Consider the following 24,534-nt stretch of genomic DNA (forward strand, 5'->3'; position numbering starts at 1 on the left):
TATTTTATTCAATTTTTTATTCCAAAGTGGAATGTAAACTAGCCTATCAAATGCGACCACTAGGGTTGCGACCACGAGGATTGCGACCACATGGATTGCGACCACTAGGATTGCGTACATTTATGTAATATTTAAATAAACCTAGAATAGTCATAGCTCCACTATATATGTTTATATCTCATAGCCAGAATAATAAATATACTTGTATGTGTATGTATATAGAACATGTACATGTATTACATAAGAATGTGTTTATATAACACATGTACCTGTATGTGAACATATATATACATGTGATGTATGTTGGTGAATGTGTTTGATACGAGTATCAATACACACATGTATCATTAACTTTGCCAACCCAGTAAAACAGCAATGTCATCTCAACAGATTTGCCGCATAAAAGTGCAGAATTCCAAGTGTTATTTTTTCGCCAAGGATCAGTAGCTGCAATGGCTATATCGATTTCTCTTTTGCTTTTGGAAATCCCTGAATATACAGACATATACTCTCACCAGTAAATGTCCATGCCTTTGCTGTAATTCCAGTTAATCATGGGTCGATGGCTCATTTAACTGAGCTGGCACAGTAAGTGCATGTGTATGTATATCATAATATGCAGGAGACACTTATAAATAATCTAATAATAAAACAACATCATTCTGCATGTTTATCCATTGCAAATATTTCACATAATAATGTACTCTTTTCATAACATCAAACATTGGGAGTAAAACTGCTGTTCATCGGAGACAACACAGTAATCGGTAGGACTGTAACTCGCCACCTGTTATTTTAATTTTTTAGTATCAGTGTTGGCACTCAACACCATCCGTCCAAGACAAAATTAGCTTCCATTACCATCTACGAAAGCCATCTCCCCCCCCCCCCCCCCCCCCGATCCACAGACTATAAGCATCTTGTATTTACATGATTTGAAAACAATTGGTCTACAATGTACAATTTTCACGATAAATTACCTTTCATCAACCTTTGCAAAGTCAGGTTGACTCTAGAACAAGACATTGTCCCCTTGCATACCCCCAAACAAAGACATGCATATCTCACGGCATGGCCAATAGCACATACCGTCACAAGTTGAACCGAGTTAGGCTGGTATCGAAGATACCCTTATCATTAACCCCCCTCCCCCCCCCTTGACATTAGGCTGCCTGGTTAAAAAGGCATATCCCATGACCCATATCAGTCTTGAGGACTTTCACAGGGAACAAACTAGAGACTTTGCAATCCTCAGAGGATTTTCCAATACCCTCTCCACTCCTAAAGAATTTGTTAAAATGATACTATTTCTTTTTCGGCAGTGAAACTAAACAATGACAGTGACGTGGCAAAGATGCCGCTTCCTCCACAACATTCATCTCAAAACACACAATGAACATTATCACACCATTAGACCAAAACAGTACCATTTCTGTACAGTTTCAAAACATCATAACTTCACTGAGGCTTTGTGGACAACATTTTGAGTGGCAACTAACACAGGAATGATATCAGAAAGAAACAGTGCAATCATTCGGAGGGCCTTTGACACACAGGCACTTGAAAAATGCTGAAAAGTGCAACTTTCTTGGTCCGGTCCTCCGATCAGGGGACTGCACTCAAACATACACATGCAAATTGGTGAATTTTTTCGGCAATATTTAAATGAAGTTTCGAAACCACTCCCAGAATGCTAGGATATTCAACCACTGACCACAAATTGTGCGACTATGCCTGAAGTTTCATTTATCACCACCAGGAGGCGTTTGAAACCTCCCCACCAAATAAGACTCGAGCTGCATCAATGGAACAGACAATTGTCCAACACAACTGTCCACTCCCCAAGAAACTTCTATTTTACAGCATGTCTTGGCAACAAAGCAGCACAGGCAATATGCACAGCCATCTAAACACATTTGGCAGTTCATGACTCTGTCACTAGATTGCAGCACTGGTATATCATTCCGGCAGATGTTTAAGGCACTTTTTCAGACTATCTATGGATCCTTGGATATGGCCACGCTCCGAATCTTGCTGCCGCTTCATTTGGATTACATCCTGAAAGACACAATGAAGATAAACACATCAGTTTTTGTGAAGAGGCTGAGAACAGAGAAGCATGACAAGTCACAGTAGCCCTGATCAAATTTTACTGAATGACGGTTTTGCACAGATGTGACAAGTACACTGAACAGGAAACCTTTGTCATGCAAAACAGGATACAATATCTGCATATTCTGTCCAATTTCTGCCAACTGTGTTTATGTTGCCGATCCAAACTCCTCACCGAAGTATTATGAATGTATAGCCAATTGTAGTGCATCTTGATGAGCCAGGCATTCTGAATTCGGTGTCTCAGCTGTGCAATTAGGGGTACTGGTCTTGCAAGATGTTTACAAAGGAGGGTAAATGGTTTTATCAAAAGTGCGACACATGCGCAAGACGAGGGAATTCAAGGAAAACTTGGAAACGTGGTAGCCATCAGCTTACAGAAAGTGGTTATGATTCGGACGGCGGTCAACAATCAACTTTTTCTGACCCACGTCCCCTTTAATTTCATGGGACTTCAATGAAAACTTGGATTGTCAGTGACACATTGCGTGGTATCCATCAGCTTACAGAAAGTAGTCTATGATTTTGGATCGCAGTCAACAGTCAACTTATTCTGACCCACATCCCCTTTAATTTCAAGATAACAGGATCATTAACTTCAAGAAAACATGCAATGCAAAGTTAACATCAGATTAGTTGGCGGTCATTCTCTTAAACTCGTAACTATAAAAATGCAGGAGGTTACAGCACACCAAAGGAGAGAGGAGTGATAAAAACCGTGCGGTAGATTATGTTGCGAGTGAGAGGAATTAGTTGATCCAGGGGGAGAGGGTTGAAGTGAGAGACAGAAGGATCGGAGGTATGCAAACAAAAAATCTTCAAAACTGACAAAAAATGTCAAAAATGCATGCAAAGGTTTGGTATATCGTCCGCAAAAAACATAAACGTCAAACTGATAGAGTTGATAAAATCAGCATATGCGTCGACAGAATTTTCCTTGACACTCCAAGCTCTTTGTGTGTCAACACAATTCCCTGCAACACACTTCAAAACAGATGTCGTCTGCTCAACAACTTCCACCTTCACTTTCTCAAACTACTTGTTGCCATCAGGTTTTTTCTGCAACACATACTTACCGACATCCGGAGACTGAGTCTCTCTGCCATTCGATTGAGTTCGTGATTTTGCGCAGCTGAGTGACTGACTTGTTCCTCAAGGAATTGTTTTTCTAACCTTTGTTCTGAAAGAAAAACACACATGACCACGTCTGCTGGACAATCTCAAGACCTGGAGGAGACGAGTTCCATTTTCAAACAGCAGATGTCACTGTTGAGGCTTTCTTTGCTGAGGTCGAAGTTGCTGATTCAGTTTCTGAAGTTTTGGTCATTTCTAGGGTCGAAGGGGTCAAAGCGATCAGTGCAGACACTCATCGAGATATTGTTGCCAACCTCTTGATAGTAAATGATTATGATGTCCATGTGTGGTGTCACGTCTGTCAGAAAAAGCTTCCTTCATCTGACAAGTGGTCTTCCTTTTGTCCTGCTTGTTCATCTCACTTGTCTGGCCAAGTCATTGCTCCAACCAATTCGTATCCCACATCTCAGGTTCTTCTTCACAACCGACTTGGATCCCCACCTCCAGGTGTGATTACAGCAATTGCTATTCAAATTAAAATCCCACATTTCACTTGAAAATGGAACTCATCTCCTACTTCTAAATATCAATTTAATTATCTGCCACGAACATTGCAAAGCAGTTGACGAACAGTTTGCATTTTTCGGACTGCAATTGTAAACAATCAAAGCTCAACCTTAAGCAGACGACATTTTAAACCTTTGTTTGCATTTGTGTTAGTGAGAAAAAAATGAGGAAGCTGGAAGAGATCAAGGCGTCTAAAGCAGTACGATGCAGCCAAAGCAACTCAAGTTAAAGCGGGAGAAAGATGAAAACGTCAGTGGAAATGTGTCCAAGTTCTGCACTCGAACTGGTGGAATACTTGAAATGGATGCAACTCTTATCAAAAGTTGAACGTCATACAAAGCTGACAGGCAATGAAGGTTAGCATAATGCGTACTATTGTTACTGCTGGAAATGCCAAGGAAGCCACCGCCAGCACTGACCTAGCCACTGCTTTGGTCTCTTGTCAAGCTCATGCACCAGACAAGGAATACGGTTGCAGTAAAAGCTGATTGGATCAGTTCAAGCACAATCCAAGGTATGCGCTGTTGGCTGGAAACTGGGCTTCCTCTAGACATGGGTTATAGAGGAGGGTCTTGGTTGAGACACCGCGACCCTCTGGACCCAGAACGAGGCTCTAGATTTTCCCTTTGACATGATGATTAAAGATTCCAGGGTGTTTTAGAACAACTCAGAAAAGGTTCCAGGGTGTTTTAGAAGAACTCAGAAAATTTTGTTAGTTTTTTGATGAAGAATGGCAGGAATTAGTAGTTCAAGACACAAACTAACACTCAAGGCGGAGAGGGTTTGATTTATTCATGTGCAATGGCAGATCCTACAGCCAGGATGCCTCAACCAAGTCAAAGGGCAAGAGGATTGGGCAGAAAGCTCATTCTTGGTATCATACACTTCTAGAAACCAAACCCTCATCGCAAAAGAAATTCACAGAAAAAATTCCAACTGAAATATTCTCACCTTCTGCATATCGTTGATATGACTCCATTAGCACCTCGATCCCTGGCCAACGGAATGGCATTGCTCCGTCATACGCCGCCGCGTAAAGTTCCAGTTGACTCCTTGGATACCCGGCTGCTGCTGTTGCTGAATCGTAACGATGACTGGAGGGCTGCGTCGTTGGAATGTCTTTTGCATTGGCCGAAGAGGATTCAGTTCGTGAGGACTGCGATAGGTTATCTATTCGCATGGACTGGGGGAGAACTGCGCCGACGCTGTGTGTGGTGTCTTTAGAACCGATGCTCAAATCACGCGGGAATGATTCAGGATAATCCACGGATTTATCAACACGCGAGTAGTCCCGATGAGTATCCACATGAGTATTCCGTGAATTAGCATGTGACCGCGACAAATCCTTCGGATGTGAATCCTGATCACGGGAATGAGCTTCGATACTAGTTTGAGAATAATCCCGGGCTTGCGTCTCTGGACGTGAGTATGACAAATCACGAGCGTGCGCATGAGAGGAATCACGATTGTAAGCATCCCGCATGCTCTCATAACGAGACTGGGATGAATCACGTGCATGAATATCAGTTTGTGAATGCGATTCACGAGAATGGCTATCAACACGTTCACGTCCATGACTATCTAATCGTGAATGGTGATCACGTGCATGATGATCTGAATGGGAATGTGAATCACGTGTCTGACTATCCGTATGTGAATCCCGCCTATGACCATCCACTCGTAGATGTAAATCCCTTCCATGACCCTCTACACGTGAATCACGTGAATGTCTGTCTACATGCGAATGTGTATCTGTCCGTGAACTGTAATCCCGCCCATGCAAATCAACACGTGGATGTGAATTCCTGCGATGGTTTTCAGAATGTGAATCGCGTCTATGGCTATCCAGGCGTAAATGTGAATGTGAAGATTCGTGTCCCTGCCGTGAATATTCACGTGATTCCAACATGGGTTGTGACAAGTCTGTTGGTTGGGCCCGATCTCTCGTTCCATCCCTGGAGATATCGCGAGCATGCGCGTCCGTGCGCCTCTCCCTGAGAGCTTGGTCCTGCCTCACGCTATTTTTATGGTATGATATGTTGGGATCGGTCCTCGCCGACTGCGACAGGTTATGATTATCGGACGGTCGCTCGTACGAACGGATCGTCTCATTGTTCACCACATGTTTTGACGGTTCCTGAGAACTTGGCGGATATTTATGACCTGCAAACAGAAAAAGAAGTTACAGAAGGTCATATTCGGAGCTTTGGCTGAATTCATCCATCAACTGGCTCAAAAGTAAACAGTCGGTTAGCAATGAGCCCTTACCATGTCCATGAGCTGCCCTTGTGGCCTCTTGCTGCCTTGTTGCTTTCAAAACGGACTCGTGGAATTCTTGTGCGAAGTCCTTACTGAGGCCTGATGTGACATTCTTCTCTCTCGCTTCCGGGAAGATGACAGCTTGGGCCTTGGTCGACTCCCGATGGCGCATGTGATGATCAAGTTGGATTCTCTTTGACGAGTCGGGCATCAGCTGTGGTGGCGACCTCTCATGTTTACGCTTGACACCAACCGTGCTTGGAGTGATATCTGAAGAAGCATTGTCACGGTTTCCAGTTACGTCAAGCTCCTCAAATACACCATTTCTTCGCAGCGTTTCTTCAAGTACGGCCCTTCTTATGGCAGCCATTTCTGAAACAGGTTGAAGCATTATGATTAGATGCCACTCCAAGCATATGCACAACCACAGAAACACCACTACTGCCTATGTCCTAGTTTGGTACTCCTGTTCAATGATATAGTGTATACTCCATTTCATGTCAGTAAGTGTCTTCAAAATTTGAAACCTTTTTGAAATGCCAAACATGGCAAGCAATATCATGTATTGTTTTCTCACCTCTTTTTTTCTCCATTGGCACAGCATCAAGTCCCATCTCCACGAGAAATCGTGACTTCATGCGGTAATCTCCCTCTCGACACAAATCATCTGGGTTATAGCGTGTGGTAAGATTTGATGTGCGTGGCCGTTCGTCACCTTGCTCGGCGAGTAGGACGGGACTTAGACTAGGTTCACGATTCCTTTTCCTATGTTTAGCTAACGTTTTGAAGTTGACATCTGTAAGGAATGATGAGAACAAAAATAAGACTTAATAAGACGTATCACATCTGGTATCTTTCACCATATTTCATTGTGAGAACGATTTCTGGAACATTCTGGACATCAGTGGTGCGATCACAATTGAATTTTTACCGAAACCTGAACACCAGCAATCAGACACTTGAGGAAACCTTGTGTTACCACCTTTAGGAAGATCGACAAAACCTTGAGGGAATCCGCCTGAAAAGTGGAATAGAGTTCTTCCATAAACAAAAACATACCTGATTTCCTCCGATGCGACACCAGACCAATATTTGACAGATACTTCAATTTATTTTCGGATGTATCCAGTGGTGCCGGTGGCCCCTCGACAATCGTCAACAATCGCTGCCAGTTCTTTTCCTCCTCTTCGTCCAAATCTTCCTCCAATTCTAACTCGTCATCGCTTGTGTATTCACCGTTCAGACGTGCCCGTCGTAGCCGCGTCTCTTCCTTATCCAAGCGACTAACAGCAGGGCGATGAGATTCATAGAGTAATTCCGCGTCAGCCTGCTGAGTAGCTGACTGATTCTCCTTGTTGGGATGACTATTGTGGCTGTCGCGACGGTCAGACGCTAAATTTAAAGGGTACGAGGAGTCCCGGACATGTGGGGGAAGGCGGGAAATGTCAAAATGATTCTGCTGCCGCGTAAACGTGCCCGTTTTCTCGTTCTCCAACAAACGGGCCTGCATACCCTCCTGTTTGATAGGTTTCTCCCGAGCATGGTCAAAACGTGAGTTATCAACGCGCGGTTGTACGTGGGCGTTTGGGCGCTCGGCCATGTGCCGATCTTGAGAGAACATCCGATCGGACATAAGACGACGTTCGTAATCCACAAAACTATTCCTATCATAGCCATTGGACATTTTCTCTCCTTTATGATGACCTTGGGACCGTGACCTTGGATCCTCTTGTGTTTTTGGTGACACAAGTGGTGGAGGTCCTGGTTTCTCGTGGTCCTGTTTGTAGCGTTTCTCCAGCTCAATACGCTTCTCGTATTCCCTCGTGAAAAGTTCATGTTCCCTTGATAAGTGGTCCCTTGAAGGCGGGTGGCCCGATGCGCCTCTCTCCTCTTTCACATGGTGGCGCTCCTTGTCTCGCCATCGTTCCTCCTCCATGCGCCGCGCTACCATCGGATCACGATGGAGATCTCGTGGCGAGTTGTTTAGGCTACGATACCTTTCACCATACGCTGAAGGGTCTCTCGGTGTACCCTGGGTAATCGAGCCAAATCGTGGTGCTGGAAAAGAAATCAGAAATATTCTGAATGACTCACTCAAAACGACCATATCAAATGTAAATTTCTCCCTTCCCCTTGTGACTAAAAGTTCTAGTTCTCAAAGTGACCACAAGATAGCAGCACCATACAACTAATGAAGACCTACTAAAAGTACAGGTATAGTAACCATAGCTACCTACTACCAGTGATACAGAAGCCATGTCTGCAGTTAAGCACTACAGATATATTATATTACTACTATTACTAGCTTGTGTAGTGAAAGGCAAACAAAGGTGCTGAAGATGAAAGGACCTCTGAAGACCTCAACATACCGTGGTCATCCCGATACGGACTCTTCCTCTGATCCTCCCTCATCATCAGCTCCTGCTCCCTCTTCAGCTTCTCCAGTCGTTCCCTCTCTCTCTCTCGTTCTAACTCCTTCTCTCTTGCCCTCTCCCTCTCCCTCTCTCGTTCCCTTTCTCTCTCTCGTTCCCTTTCTCGTTCCCTCTCTCTCTCTCTTTCCCTTTCACGTTCAATCTCTCGTTCCCTCTCCTGGTCTCGTCGGATTTCTTCCTCTATAGTAGCTCTGAATAAAAGAAATAGATCAGTGAGATAAAGAACACCACAAATATTAAGAAGACAGTCAATCAGCAGGAAATCGTTATGTACAATGGCCTTTATCAATCTTTTCCTATGCAGTCCTCAACCACTTCCCAACTCCCAATGTGATTCACTTGACTATGGCTTTTTACAGCCTCATTAGCGACACTGACGTAGTGCATCATAATACAATTCGTCATGCCGCCATCGGACCTTCATTTCCATCTGCCATATGGGTGTCATCGCACCCTGGACTTACAGAAATCCTAAAGTTTGAGAACTCAGTGAGTCAGCTTACCTGTCACCACCGACTGGTGACTTATGGTCCAAAATACGGCCACTCGGCGAGATCATGGCCATCTGCTGCTGCAGGAGTTCAGGTGGGTAGCGCCCTCCAGCCAAGAGTGGGTGCAGACCCGGTTGTGCCATCAGTCCCGGGTGTGGATATGGCAGGAACCCTGGCTGCATCATACGATATCTCTCCAGGAGCATTGGGTCGTCGAACCTGAACGCTGGATGTGGGAATGTGTGGTGCATGAAGGCTGGATGGTAGCTGTAGGCAGCTGGGTCCATGCTGAAGTGAGGGGGTAGGGGTGGAGGCCCCTCCCCTGGACGGTATGGCTGGAAACCTCTGTGCTCCTCCCGACCAGGAGGCAAGTGGCTGTAAATGTAGACCATTGAGAATTAGAAAGGGAATATGCTGTAGTTTGAGTTCTTCCAAGATCTTTGCACTACTGATACCATTCACGCAAGATAAATTATACCAGAGCTGAAATGAACACATTATAAACAGACACTTATGGGATTTGGAACACTACAGAATTCAAATGTTACCTTTTTTGACTTGACTCTCCCTTCGATGATGACCTCTCCTCTGACAGAGAATCCCGGCGATCATGGGACATCCCATAAACGCTCGACTGTGGCTTCTCCTGTTTGATACCAATAGGCTCGACAGATGAGGTGGAGCTACGACCTGAGGCTGGGCGCTCATGATGCTGGAAAGACGAAGGAGATGCAGTTCACTAACAAATTTGTGTTTCTCAATTGGATGGGATGATTTGCCTGCCCTGGCACCAAGTACAAGGGATCTCAGTTTCGTGTCTCATTCAAAGGACAATTGAAGTAAAGTAGAGGCCACCAGCAGCGTATCAGTGTGAGAAACTGAACTCATGACGCCTGACATTCACCTCAAGAGAACATCATTCTTTGGACATTTCCAGCAGGAATCTGAACCGGGAACAGTTTGCGCATTCTCTTGCTGGGAGCAACTGGCAGAGCACATGTTTCTTACCTTCATTGGTCTGTCATCAATCGAATGTGAGTGCGAGGACAGGCTCGTGTGGGAGGGTGTCGGCGCTATCGTTACCACCGGTGGTGAGTTGATGGCGCTGGACGACTGGTTGCTGTAAATCAGCGGCGGAGGCCCACGCTTCGGCGTCGACGATCGTGGACTCGTATTTGACGAGACGGGTGAGATCTCTGGATTGTGTTCTCTTGCTATATCTGAAATGACACAAAATTTGTAAACATGTTAGATAAGTTGATGACTCTCTATATCAAAAGCACTGGTTGCAGTCAAACAGGCCTGAATGAAATATGAAGGAAGAGGTCCTGTCTGATGTATTCCCGCAAATCACTGAAGTAAATGGACCATTCCAAGGGAGACCAAGCTGTGGACAAATATGATTCAGGGTATACAATCTTTGAATTTGCAACATCAGACAAATCTAAGTTTGTCAACTGAGATTCACCTCTACAGTTAACATTCGGACACCAACTTACTCGCACATTGATACTTCCGATGCGAATCTCTTGCCACTGGTCTACACGCCGATATCGGTTTCTCGACGACCATCTCCGGGCAAAGCATGTGTAACTTCATATTGTCCTCGCGTGCAAACCGTACAAACAATTACAAGAAGGATCTCCCTAAAGACATCGAGAGGCGATGTGCGACGAACGTCTTTGTAATCCGGTCAATCACAGGCACAATGAGTCACAAGATGCATTAACGCCAATCTCCATGGATTCAAACAATGGATTGATTTTTAAGATAAATTCCTGCAGATCTGCGCTAAGAAACCCACTCAGTTCTAGTCCGATTCAAGCCAACTTCAGTTCAATATGTGCGCATGTTGTAGTGCATCAAGCACACTGTATCTCGTCAATGGGGCGTTGAATTCACGATATCAGATTCTGGTGACTCTACCCAGTGCTTTGAAGATAAAACAATATGTTTCAATAACGTGATCCCCTGTGCATTCTTCACACGCAATGCACTTGAGATCTCGTCAAGCTGACCTGGAACCAACAGAGACAATCAAGACATTACTTCAAAGTAATGTACTCATCGATCATCATTTTGGACGTCTAAGCCTCGAGCACTGAAGTGGAATCGATCCTCCTCATACAGGATATTAGTCGTTGAAATGTACAACTTCACTGAGTTGAATCTCTCACGATAGGAGGCCTACATCTTAAACCAAAAGACTTCCACCCGAATCTGCATCCAAGGTGGCTCCATAGAGAAGTACACTGAGAATTTCACAAGCAAAGTCAATCTAACCAACTGATGATTCTCCCCACAGTCTACCTCACAACACGGAACAAATCCGACCATCTCAAATCACTTCCTCCAAGGCAAACGTAAGCAGTTTCAAGTGCAAGATGCAAGTTAGATGATGAACAGAGAAGACACTTTGAAATATGAGTTTACTCAATGTGAGTTTGTTGATAAACATAGGTTTAGACGTTCCACAACTTTCCTGATGGAGCCAAAGGCCTTGTTGTTCCCAGCTGATGGCTGCTTGGATTCACATGGTCATGGGATCAATACGGGATTGGTGGCTTTCATTAAGGACCCTACGACAGCTGGAGTGCCAAAAAATGGTATTTCCAGGACCTAAAAACTTCCGATCACATGACAAAATGGGGGTTGCACGATGTCTGACACGCCGAAACCTTGATTGGACGGGTCTGATGTCTCCTTATACTAGATATGTAACAGAAGATACAACAGAGTGGAACACAGCTCTAACCCATGCAGAATTCAAACATGACTCCAGAAGGTGGAAATGGCCCAAATGAGAAGCGCTTGAGGCAACACACTTATTCCAGCTCAGCCCAAGCCCTGTTACAAGACATACCAGCGTCATCCCCAATCTGCCCGAGTCCCAAATGTACCACCAGCCCATATCGAGGTGATTTGCGACCAAGAATTACAATTCCTGGGGGAGATGTTTGTGCTGGAGGACAGAAGAAGTCATCCATCAAAATAGGGTCAGCATCCGGACACGAGGTTTTCTCTCCCGATACTGTCTGCTGTTCTTGATGAACATGGCGGGAAAAATCAATATTTCTAATCTTATCTCAGTGTAGCAAAGAGTGAGGACTTTTGGCATGGAGGTAATTCATCATTCGGGGGATGAGTGTATTGTAACCAGGAGACAAGATGAGACAGAGATGAGAAATACACTTGTGTAGCTCGGATGAAGCGGAGATGGTTTCTGTAGAATGGTCAGCTACAAGAGGTGAACTACAGGACGAACAGAGGCACAGGTGAACTATCAATGCACTGTGCAGAACTGATTGGCATCCCTCTCATTTGATTAGATGCAGGTTCTGCACCAAAAGTTAAGATTTCATTGTCAAATAGCATGCACTGCTCAGAGCCAGACAACTTGATTCCGAAACAAGCACATATGATGCAATCACAAGGTTCAAAGATGGAAACTCTTGAATGCAGAAGGTCAGTGAATGACTTGAGGCAAGAAACAGATAAATACAGGATTGACTTTCATCAGGCCTCAAAGTAAGAGACAAACTGTTTAAGAAATCTCAGAAATGACTTAGACTCTCACTGAACACCAAATTAGCAAAACCTGTTTTAAAGGCCTGTGCATCCTGAGGACATTTCAACTTTGTTGTTCATCCTCTCCAGAATGGTCAGATAATGTTGCTCATCAATCACATAAACGAGGAGACAAATACGATCACAGTAGCACTAATCGTCAAGGAAACGCCACACATTATGGTTAATAGATTCACAGCACGTTAGTCCACGCACAGACGTCCATAATGCACACAGTGCATGCGGCTCACTCACTACATGTGCTGGTCGCTCCAGACTGAATCCACAATGAACACACTGGAGGTCCACATAAAAACAGGTGAAAAGGAATCCCAACCGCCACAAAGACTCACAATTGAAGTAATGTCAAGGACAGTGTTATTGTTGACTCTATTGTCCGTGGGAGGGAAGAGGTAAATCCTGCATAAAAACGCACGGAGACAATGAGCGCTGAGATACTCATCCTGCTGATGCTAAAGTATGAGTAATGTGAGCTAGCGCTAATCACGTATGAGTGAGCTCACCAGTGATGATCTCATAGCAGACCATGGTTAACTCTCGCCTGGCCAGGCTCATGCTACCAGCTGATGAGGGGGGAAGCTGCTGGGCATGACGCGGTAGGATTACAATGCGGTGCGTGACAATGTTGAGGTATCCAGGCATTCAATTGCTATTTTTGTACAACTTGATTCTGGAAATTGCCACACTTGCCTGTTTATTAATCACGTATTCACTTCAGACTGAAGTATCAGGTGTTTAACACCTAAATAACCAGATGTCGGCTGATATGAAGATGGGTGTATATCACTGCTGTTTTGGCCAATATTAAGAAGGAGATTTGACCTGAGTAGAGCTGTGAACCCTCTACAAGACCTATCAAGATCCGAGGGAAGGCTGATACACCAGAAATCAAAGACTCCAGTTCATCAAAGGGACTTTCTGAGACATGATACGCACAACCACTCAAAGATTCACATTGTATTATATACAACATCACATGGCTAGATAACGAGCCGAATTTATCACGAGGCCGGCGGCTCAGCTGTGGCAAGCCTGATCGCTAAATAACGAAATTATCCAAGCGCAAACATCTACTCACCGTCACTATCCCCTGCATATCCATTCTCTGATTCCCACGACACGATCACGCAATTAACACGGGACAGAAAAAATAAGACCTCGCGGGCGATCAATCATTTTATGAAAGGTTATTTCCCATTGGATCATGTCATGAATTATATTCGTTACTGATTTACATAAGATGGATTCAAATCTCTGTGGTAACACAGTGGACAAGAAGGAATCTCACACAGCAGGAAACTTCAAGTGCCAGGCACAAAGTCCACAAATCAAAAGCAACAGTTGGAGTAACAGATTCTGTAAAAGTGTTCAAGAGATCATACACCTGAAAGCAAGGTTTGAGGTCATCGCGCTTGTCTTGGTTACTCAGAGTCCAAATTTGGTGATCACAGCATATATGGATGAAATGGCCAGGGCCATTGTGCTCACCTCATGTGGAGGAAAGATGGATAAAGAGCATGGTCTTGTGTCATGTAGTGTTAGGTTTGATGTAGGTCAAGCAATTACAATTTCCCCAAAATGGCCAATTTACAGTACATTCGACCTCTGTGACCTTGAAAAGTAGGTCAAATCAAAGAAGACCCGGGTGACACATTGAATGGATGTTAGAATTAGATGTACCTATGATATAAAATTGGTGCCAATCGGGCAAGTCATTACTAGGAATAATGGCATTTTGAAGAATTTAGGATTTGGCCCCCTCCCTGGAGGCCAAACGGCAAATCAGATCGCACCAAACTTCGGTACCTGAGATCACCTGACCAAGGGGTACATGTGTACTTAATTTGTGATCAATAGTCATTGCAGTTAAGAAACATGCCATAGTTACGGCCTGACGGCGAATTTACGCCATTTGACCTCTGTGACCTTGACAAGAAGGTCAAATTAAAAACCTGTGTGACATATACTGTATGGTGGTTAGATGTACCCATGATATCAAATTGGTGGCAATCGGGCAAGAAGTTAAGGAATAATCACATTTTTAAGGTTTTTGGATTTTGCCCCCTGGTGGTCAAGTGGTGAATCATATTGGACCAAACTTTGGTCCCTGAGATCACCTGACTAAGGGGTAAATGTGTACCAAATTTGGTATCAATAGTCATTGCAGTTTAGAAACGTGCCATCGTTACATCCTAACGGCTAATTTACACCATTTGACCTCTGTGACCTTGAAAAGGAGGTCAAATCAAAAACCCGGAGGATATATGATGCACCTTTGCTAGAAGTACCTACCATATTTTTTTCAAAATTTCCCGACTACTATTAAGGGAGATATTGCATATTTTCACTTTTAACGTTTGGCCCCCTGGTGGCCAAACCATGAAACGAATCGGACCGAAACTTGGTCTCCCAGGTGTCATTACATAAGGGTACATGTGTACCAAGTTTCAACTCAATAGCTCTAACAGTTACGAAACGTGCCCTGCTAACGGACGACGGACGACGACGACGACGACGACGACGACGACGACGACGACGACGACGACGACGACGACGACGACGACGACGGACGACGGACGCCACGGTATGGGATAAGCTCACCTCTGCTAAGAGGTGAGCTAAAAAGGAGAACTTTCCTTACAACCTCACCTTTGTTGACTTGGCAAAAAGAAACAGCAGTGTGAAGAAATTCCCAGTATTGAAGGAGTTAGGAGGTGATTGGATACTCAACTGTCCACCACGACCATTGGCAGCTGGGACCCATACTCTGATGACTCAGGTTTTTTCTAACACAGGTCTCTAGTCTCTTTTTGCAGCCTATCAAACTGATTTAGTATTCCAGTCTTCCGTGTCTAATCCACTCTCGCAATCTCCCCTGATTGAAGACATCAGCCCACAAGACATTTCCTGACAAACTGATCAACTTGATCTGTCCCGATAGGTTTCTTAGGCTTGTCCCGAACAAACAGAAAATTGAACAAGACGATGGACACTGCCGAGGTCCCACATTTCTCAAGCCTATGCTGGTTCCAAATGTTTCATGACATTCTGCCTTTGGTGGAATGTACTCGAGGCTAAGGGATGTCAAAACCTTGATAGTCAAAATGACCTTGTCTCAGCCCTGTATGATTATGAGCTTGATGAGGAACAAGTCAGAGCACTATCAGAACCCAGGGTCAAGGTGCTACCGACAGCTACCATAACCTTGTCTTGCCATACAACATGGTTATTTGTAGACGTTGGAAGTTACCCCAACCCCATGTGAGGTCAAAATCTTGAAACAAACCACTCCACAATAGCACTCAATTTGGGCCAAGTCAAACCCCTGCTTAACCTTCCCAAACTATGATAATTCAATATTCCCCAAGACGGTAATTAGCTGTGTCCGACAATAGCTTTTACCTGATCAGCTGAGACCAATCAGCATCATCAACAAAGCGTTTGATCCCGCCATCTCATCATTCTGGAGATAAAACACCTGCTGAGTGTTACCGTGGCAACCAGCGTCAAACAAGATGACTCAGTCAGGTTCAAAATCTACTAGAATCAGTTTTTATTATGTCATGAGGAGGCTATATGAGGACACAGCTTAATAACCGAACTCTAAAGGGTCCAGAAATAGAGATCTATGAAGACACATACCTGCAGGGTCCGTGGCCTGTTTTGCCAATTTCCTCAAAGCTGCTGCAAAACTGGATGCGCGGGTTGCGTTCATGGCAGAGTTGTTGCCCACTGATGTGATGCTACTGCTAGGCGAGACCTGGCTGAGTGGTGGGACTGTGGCTGTCGTTCTTGTGACCTTGCTGTTAGCGGGGTTCACCATGGTCAGTGGAGGGGGCTTGGAGCCCTGTGGTAGCCCTGTAAGACACAAGGATAGATGACATTAGATAAAGAATGTACTCCGACTGTATCCAGAATGAAAGTCAGTGTGGGCAGAAGACTGAAAGGTGCCTGAAAGGAGCCTGAAAATAAGAAAATGGGCATTATAACTGCTGAGAATTTTGTAGGAGTAGCACTAGCTGTCATATACAGTATTACAGTAAACCCTCTTTGTCTTCAAATACACCTCAACCCAGGTTCTTTATCAGTAGGTTACGAGGGACAGAGCGGTGTCAGGGGATTAGCAGACATTTGATGGCAGTTGAACAACAATAGGTTTAGATCATCACTAATTAGATATGTGCACCTGATCCTCATGCATGGATTAACAGATTATCTTTTAATCACTCAAGTGAAAACGGGACAATGAAAAGTGTTCAATACCCAAGCTGTATACCACACCATGTACAACCTGACTCTCCAACTGCTGACTGGCACCAGAAACGGAAGACCTTGAAGAGTGATGTATGAAACATTTGAATAAGGATCGGTCCTGAAACAAGACATTGAACCTGTCACACCTGAAACCAATGGCAACCAATGCAAACATGTGATACTGTGAGTGGTACCCATCACCCTGTCAGAAGGCGTCACAAGGAAAGTATTTTTAGGCCTTGAAAAAACTTCATCGATATTATCTTACAACTCATGAAATCAGACAAGAAGTCAGTTAATCATCTCGGAGAGACCATGCAGTAGTGGAGTGTGGCAATGTCAACAAGGACATTATCCACACACTTTGAAGGTGACTTCAGCAGCACCATGGACCGTGAATGCCGAAATGATCACTGAACGTGGATAGATCCTCTTACAAATTGTACTTAACATTCAGATTGAATCTAACCCGACCCTTGACTGCCATTTGCCTTGTTATGATGTATTGAACGCCCGCCTTCGACAGACAAATACTATTCACCATCGTAGGTCAGATATGTGAGACTTCAAGTGATCGATACAATACAACATGTTATTACCGTCCAATCAATGTTGACGATTGAATCGGTGAGAATCTATTTTTATCATATTGAAGCAGCTTTGTGAGTTAAATCGATACAAACTGCTTCCTCCTGACACACACTTATAAAATCTGCTTTTAAATATCAATGAGTATGATATGGAGATGACGGACAACAGGCCTGGAATTACATTTTCCTATCATCACTCTACGAGAACTTAGAGTCGAGAATAAACAACTTGGGGAACATAAATCAACCAGCTTAGTGTGAAGAGAAACCACTCTGACACACAATATGCGAAAGGATCTGAGATAATGAAGCCTGTCCCTTGACATGTACGCTCGGAAGTGCTGCAGGCAACAAGTGATTTTTGGACTTTGGTGCAGCTGGACGGAGGAGACGGAAGTCCCAACAAGACGAAATTGAGTCAGTGAAATCTTCTCACATCAAGTTGTTACCAAGGACATTCAATTGGTCAATTATCCACCTACACTTTTGCTTTTCAACGGCGACCAATAAGCAGTCATGGGAACCGAGTCAACCTGTCTCTTGGATACAGCGAGCCACAAAGACGTTGAAAGGTCACATTCCCAATTAAGTGGTCAGCCACAGCCAGCCCTCAGTCTGGAACGAATCACACAAACCCCAGGCTAACCTCCTTGGAAACCCTGTACAGTGAAACTAGGGGTCAGGGACAGCAGGGAGGCTGACAATAGCCAAGGACAGCAAGTGGGACACAGACCAGATGGAAGTGTTGCAGGGGTGGATCAGGTTGACTGAAGGATCAGAGCTGGCCTAATAGAAGCCAGGCATAACAATAACGAGGCAAATGTAAGGTGATTCAGCACTCAGGACACCTTCTCTGACTGTGTGTAACATATGATGTCTTCATATAGGGTGTCCTCGTTAGGAGGGCCGACCATCGCAGATGCTCGTAGTAGCCACGGGACACGGGTTACGCAGCGCTCTGGACACCCTCCACACGGACCTCTCTCTGCGTCTCTGTATAACATATGATGTCTTCGTATATAGGAACGTCCACACACCATACACTTCATTGATCGACACTAGCATGTTGATGGGTAAATAGCCATCAAAGCAATTATATTAATATGACATTATGAGAGCGTCTGCACCTATTTATCACAATAATTGCTGTCAGCAAATGCACAACAGGACAATCAGATAGCAAACCAGTTTTTGTGCCACCAGAAAAGCATCTGTAATAAACACATAAATATGCCGGGCTGATCTATCAATGAATATATGACACAGTGGTATACTTGTACCCCCTGTGGTCTGTGTGACACACAGTGGGCACCCGTATTGTCCACTTTCAAACCTCATGGCACAAGGTCAACTTGGTCTCATGAAACGAGATCAAGACCTCTGCCTGAGAGGATTAGGACTGAATTAGTATTAATCATGCACCAACGTTTTTATCCCTTTGTTGAATTGAATGTTTGGTATCAAAGGATGGCCACGCTAACTTATTCTATCGCGCATAGAATATCATGGTGTTGTATATTGCCCAAATCTTTACCTTATTAGCGTGAGGTCTCTAGTGCGGAATGAGAAGAAGCCATGGGGAGGAGAACCCGGACGAGATGGCCGAGGTAAATCTCTACTTACACCACAACTGAGAGAAATCCATTGGATGTGTCCACTGTGAGATCTACCACCACAACAATACCACTTTCCTCCGGGAATGACAACAAATATTTCAACAAACAACATCCGTGTTGAGCGCAGCAATGGCCACCATAAACACAAATGGTAAGATCATTTCATCGCTCAATGTGGTGGATTGCCTCGGTCTTCCACGTCAAATAGGCCGTAATTGACTTCTATGATATCCAGAATTGACGAGGAGAAACAGAGCCAAAGGTGAAATGATCAACTATAATGAGAATCGAATCATAAAAACACGCACGTTCATGTCCACATTCACCAAAGCAAGATGTACAGGCGCAGTTAATTCACTCTGATCCTATTGTAATAGACTGAGCGTTTTTATATCGGGGAACGAAGCACTCTTTAAAATGTAATGTTTGTCCCGTGTAGGCCTATTGAGTCCGTGCCAATACCCCAGGACACCCTGCTGGACTTATCAAACATGCCCAGTGTAATTCGCCCCATTAAACCACTGAACAGATATATCCAATTCTCTCAAATCGGAAATACTGTGTAAATTGCCATTGTGTCAGGCAGAAACCAAACAAGGCTACAATAAAAACCCATCAATGAGACCAAGTCCCACAACTAAATTTTCAAATAACACGCTCAGGGCTACGTACACAATAACAAAAGGTGGAATATGTCCATAATGTTAGACGATTTATGGGTACTTGCATTTCATAACCCATTTAGAGAGAGATTGATCTGGCAATAAATATCGCTTTGTTTGGCTTATTTCAAGTGTTTACCATTATGTGTTATGACTGGGTATGCTAAGGAGAAGGGGTAAGGGTGCTCTGTCATGACAAAGGAAGACCATTGACAACGATGTTAGCCAGTTCTTGCAATGGTAGCCAACCGATCATAGTAAAGGGGGCAAAGAGAGACACTGACGACTGACTGGACAACAGTCTTGGAAAAGTTGATTGAGGACCCATTGCTAAGTGCACCGATTTGAAAGGACTTGGAACCCCATGTTAAGTGCCTCGCATGGATACGTCACTGTCACTTTCACACCCAAAAGACCTGTGAAGACTAAGGCAACGATACACAAGCCCCCCCCCCAAAAAAGTTACATTGACGTGTGCGTTGGGTTTTCAAGTCTCCATTTTAAACATCAAGGCCATTTTGTAATCATGAGGCAGCAGATTTCACTGGCAGTTATGCAAAACCGGAATGGAATATGACAATGCCGCATTGATCAGAATATCCGGCATGTGGATCGAGATCTGTATCAAATATGCCATGTTTTATTCAAATATTCATTATGAGAAGTAACAGCTGAGCAAATGATTCTTCGCTATTATCATCTCGATAAAAATGTGTTGTATCGTCAGATGTATGGGGCTAATATTACACTTATTCAAGTGATGTTGACCGACACAGGGTCAAAGCTACAATCGATACGCACAGAATTGGCTTTCCCAGCACATAGTGGGAAACCAAGGTTTTATACCAATTCATTGCCAGCAGATGGATGATGTGAATGTCACAGCTTTGAGGGTAAAGACTCAACATGATATTCGATGAGATATCATTTCTATCAGTCTATGCTTTACAGCCAAAGACTGAGGGCCGAAAACGCTCACAACACAGAAAGTGGGAACCAGTCCAAGAATGCCACCATTGTTTATGTTTTCAACAGCCAATCAGGGCCAAAAAGTGAAAAGAGACAAAGGGTGTAATCTGATTGAAATCTTACCTACTCTGGTCCCAGTACACAATCATTGTCCCAGTGTAAGCCAGCGATACAAAGCCTCATGCCAGATTATATAGAATGTTATACAGAGCTGTATTTACAATGGGCTGCTCAACAGCAGGTGGTAGACAATGATGGTGTAATTATGGTAAGGCATTGTCATAAACCAATCTACTTGAATATGGGTTCATACCATTCCACCCGGTGGCTATAATCACTAATGCATTCTATCAGTTACTATTCTGCACTTGTGGTGAAACCGTGTTTTGTATCATTTCATACCAGATTTGGTGAAAGAATCAAGCTCCTGACTTCAAAATATGACAAGGGTATGGTATGTGAGCTGGGGTAGAAGAACTTCCCTGCACCCTGAAGCTCCACGTGGTGTATAAAAGGCCCCACCAAAAGCAATTGGCCTGATTTGCTGACACCATGCTTCAGGTCGAATTCCAAACCCACCCATCCCACCCTTTAATTCAAAATTCATCTTCCCATTATGTCGGCATTAATCCCCCCAGTTAAGATTCCGTCCCCCAGAATCTATATCCGTCCTCACCCTCCTTTGACGTGCTATGTTTGGCAGGTAATTCCTGCTGCTAATGAGATGGTAAGAGAAGAAGAGCTGGCAACACTATTGTTATCATTGTCAAGGGATGCAGTGAATAAAGCACATGACAGGAGGAAGTGACGCTATTGTTATCATTAACGCCCTACGCAGCATCAACCTGCTCCCATTTCACAGGGCAGGTCAGGGCCGTTTCACAGGACAGGTCAGGGCTGTTTCACAGGACAGGTCAGGAAGAATAAGGTGTGTTCACCAATTATAAGTGATCCAAGAGGATTCCAAGTTGATTCCCACTGTATCCAGTTTCAAGGGTAATTGCGCCTTGAATTCACTTTATGATCATCTTTAATTCCCCCTCTCAGAGGGTGGGTTTCATCAGGGTTTGGCAAGGGTTGGTCCAAAGGTTAGGCCAGACTTAATCTGTCATGGGGGGGGGGGGGGCCACATCCACCTTCTAATGGTGGCTTGAGTGAAGCATAGGTCACTATCAAACTCCCGCCGCTCGAGAAAAATGGAACGTCTGAAGAAGCTGTGACAACTGCCCTGTGATGGAAGTGTTATTGATAACATGGAGGCTTGAACAACTCATGTTCTCCCCTGATGATGTTGTAATGAAATGCCAACGCATATCACCCTCTTGTTTGTCATCACGCCCTCCAATCAATGTAATGGGTTTACCCTCGATAATTCATGAGATGTGGAAAATGAATTAACATGGCTGTTTTATTGATCCCATCGTTTAATTCTGGGTGGTTGGGGTCAGGGCTCTGTTATATCAGGCATGCTGGTCAGATTGCCAGTAATACTATTGATACAGTCGAGGTGTTTATACAAGCAAATTACCAGTCGCATAACATTGATTATCGCAGGTCAATCGGCTGATTTCTCTCAGCATCCGTTATTATATTATTCCTTTGTTTTGTTCAATGAAAGCGTACATCATTTCAGTTTCTTGTTTGAACCACTGTCGCCCAAACCAGCACACTGTGACATTCTGCTGTCAAAGCTCGCTTTACTGCTTCAAATTCAGTGAGAAGTACTTGGTCCTCATGGCTTATTTGCCTTAAGAGTATTCAAAATGTACTGAGCATTGAGTGAGATACTGCACATTAGCTTTCATTGAGAATCACTGCTAAAGGACGCCAAGTTACCAACGCTCTCATCATACCAAGACCCACACCCAAATGGCCTCCGCTACGCTTACTTATACACATTAGACATCTCAGCCAAAGCTCACCCACCTTCCTCCTTGGAAACTATGACTGAAATCTAATGACACAGGTATTGAATGCATCAAACGTATTCAACTACACAAAGAAAGCTAAGTAGCAAAATGACTTTTTTTTCCGAATGAAGGATTGATGATACAAAGGAAGAGTAAGATCCATGTTTTACTTCAAAGCTTTTATCTTCTGCTTTCTTGACATGTCCTTTTTATCTCCCACAGGATATGAAACCAGGTATCTGGGTTGTCATGGTGACCGTGGATGCTTGGAGGAGGGCCACCTGGTGGGTGAGGATTGGAATTAGGACTTCTTTTGACAGTACAAGAATGCTAAATTGTGTTTGTGGCAATCTTCAGCATCGGTGTGACTGTAGGTCTGTCTGAGATACAAGACAAATAGAAGGCCTCATTACCCTATTTCCAGCAAGGTACCTTACATAGAGATTTACTTGCATAGTAAGCCCACATCACAGGTATTTGTAACAGCTGGTTCCTGAGCCATCAAGGAAATCACTTACAGGTTCAGTTATGCATTGTTTGTGGCACACACTGTAACACAAGGTGGCACAATACCCTATTATCACATAGGAGGGGGTCCCAGGTTATTCACCAGAGGGTTGATTAGAAGGGACACAAGTGTGCTTAAACAAAAGGTTAATACACATGTGATCAGGATGGCTGATGATCTTAAACATACAGGAAATCAAAGGGTAGAACAATATTTGGAGTTAGGTGGAGACGGCATTGAAAGTGGATTGCACTGTTTAACTCCCCTCACAGACAGAACCACTGGTAATGAGCTATCGCAATATGTGATTAAAAATGGCCGTCATTAAGTATTCATCGCTAGCTTACAGATTATTAAGTATAGTACGACTGTCGCTGTGATGTTAACCACGAGAAAATCAATACGCTTCATGGCTATAAGAGCTCCGGCGGGCTGATTCACCCTGGTGTTTGATTTGAGCGAACTCTGACACGGCCTCTTCAATTGATTGGTACATTATTGATGGCCTGCGTATAACGTCGATGTGATCGCACAACATGGGGGTTGAACGTGGCAATCTGATGAGCTGGTGAGAGGAAAGGATTGCGATTCATCACCGATCATGACCATCAACTTGAAATCATGTAACAGTTGACCCTAGAACAGAAGGTTATCAGAGAACTTCAAACAAAACTACATCTTACAGCAATATGGCCAATCACAAGTTTGATAACAGGCAGCCTCTTATAGATGACTTGCATCATTCAACTAATCAAATTTCCATCAGCACTATCTGTCAACAGAGATGCAACAGGTTTAGATGGTGAGCAGACGACATTACTTACATGGGGACGGAGGCGAATCCATTCACGGTAGAATCCAACGTTTTATCCAAACAGGAAGAAATCAGACAAAGATAATACGAGTCACTTAATCAATGGGTACAAGCGATCAATGAATTCCAATTAAGATTTCGTAAGGTCAGGCAATGTTAAACCAACGTCAATGAACATGAAAGCAGCAACTATTCGGAATTCGGGGTACCATCCAATCAATCCAGGTTTTCGTCTCTTTGAATGGAACGCACTCGGCAATGCCACAGCCGATACCCTAGATCCACCTACAACATCACCACACACTGTTGATAGTACACTTGTATACAACTCCGCTGAGAATGGATGAAAGCCAAGAGATAAATCGCAGAAACCCCGACCAGCACTTCACACATACGAATTGATCTAACCCGCCTCCTCGAATTCTGGAGTACTAGAAATCCATACGGGTACACACAGGAGTATGGTGCATTTTAAAAACATGGGTTCTCCTACTGTGAGGCACATAAACAAAGAAATGGTACAGACAACATGTCAGCATATTGATCTGTTCAGTGCTAAACCACTTGGGCAATACCACTTATGCGGGGAGGTCAAGCGTGTACGCTTCACTTGTAAGCAGACGCCGTTGATTGGGGAACCCTGGTGGCTGGGGTGGGGTTTATTATAGGAAGAATTAAGAGCCAGCAA

At 44.0% G+C, this 24,534-nt stretch overlaps 1 protein-coding gene across 6 annotated transcripts in view; it reads right to left on the reverse strand.

The window, feature by feature from the left end:
* The window catches only part of LOC135496392 (genetic suppressor element 1-like), a 66,706-nt gene continuing 42,172 nt past the window's right edge, over window positions 1-24,534 (reverse strand). For 3 of the 6 annotated variants that reach the window (XM_064785723.1, XM_064785725.1, XM_064785726.1), the window contains 11 exons: window positions 16,166-16,381; window positions 9,944-10,155; window positions 9,484-9,647; window positions 8,948-9,310; window positions 8,382-8,635; window positions 7,072-8,070; window positions 6,590-6,808; window positions 6,022-6,384; window positions 4,705-5,916; window positions 3,189-3,292; window positions 1-2,058 (listed from right to left, as the gene is read on the reverse strand). In XM_064785723.1, the coding sequence (XP_064641793.1) occupies window positions 1,960-2,058; window positions 3,189-3,292; window positions 4,705-5,916; window positions 6,022-6,384; window positions 6,590-6,808; window positions 7,072-8,070; window positions 8,382-8,635; window positions 8,948-9,310; window positions 9,484-9,647; window positions 9,944-10,155; window positions 16,166-16,381 (4,205 nt within the window). In that variant the 3' untranslated portion in view covers window positions 1-1,959. Of the gene's footprint in view, window positions 2,059-3,188; window positions 3,293-4,704; window positions 5,917-6,021; window positions 6,385-6,589; window positions 6,809-7,071; window positions 8,071-8,381; window positions 8,636-8,947; window positions 9,311-9,483; window positions 9,648-9,943; window positions 10,156-16,165; window positions 16,382-18,990; window positions 19,305-23,856; window positions 24,385-24,534 lie in introns of those variants that run through there. The other 3 variants (XM_064785727.1, XM_064785728.1, XM_064785724.1) reach the window with 3 other exon arrangements.

Source organism: Lineus longissimus, chromosome 11 (genome assembly GCF_910592395.1).
Source record: "Lineus longissimus chromosome 11, tnLinLong1.2, whole genome shotgun sequence".
Lineage (NCBI taxonomy): Eukaryota > Metazoa > Nemertea > Pilidiophora > Heteronemertea > Lineidae > Lineus > Lineus longissimus.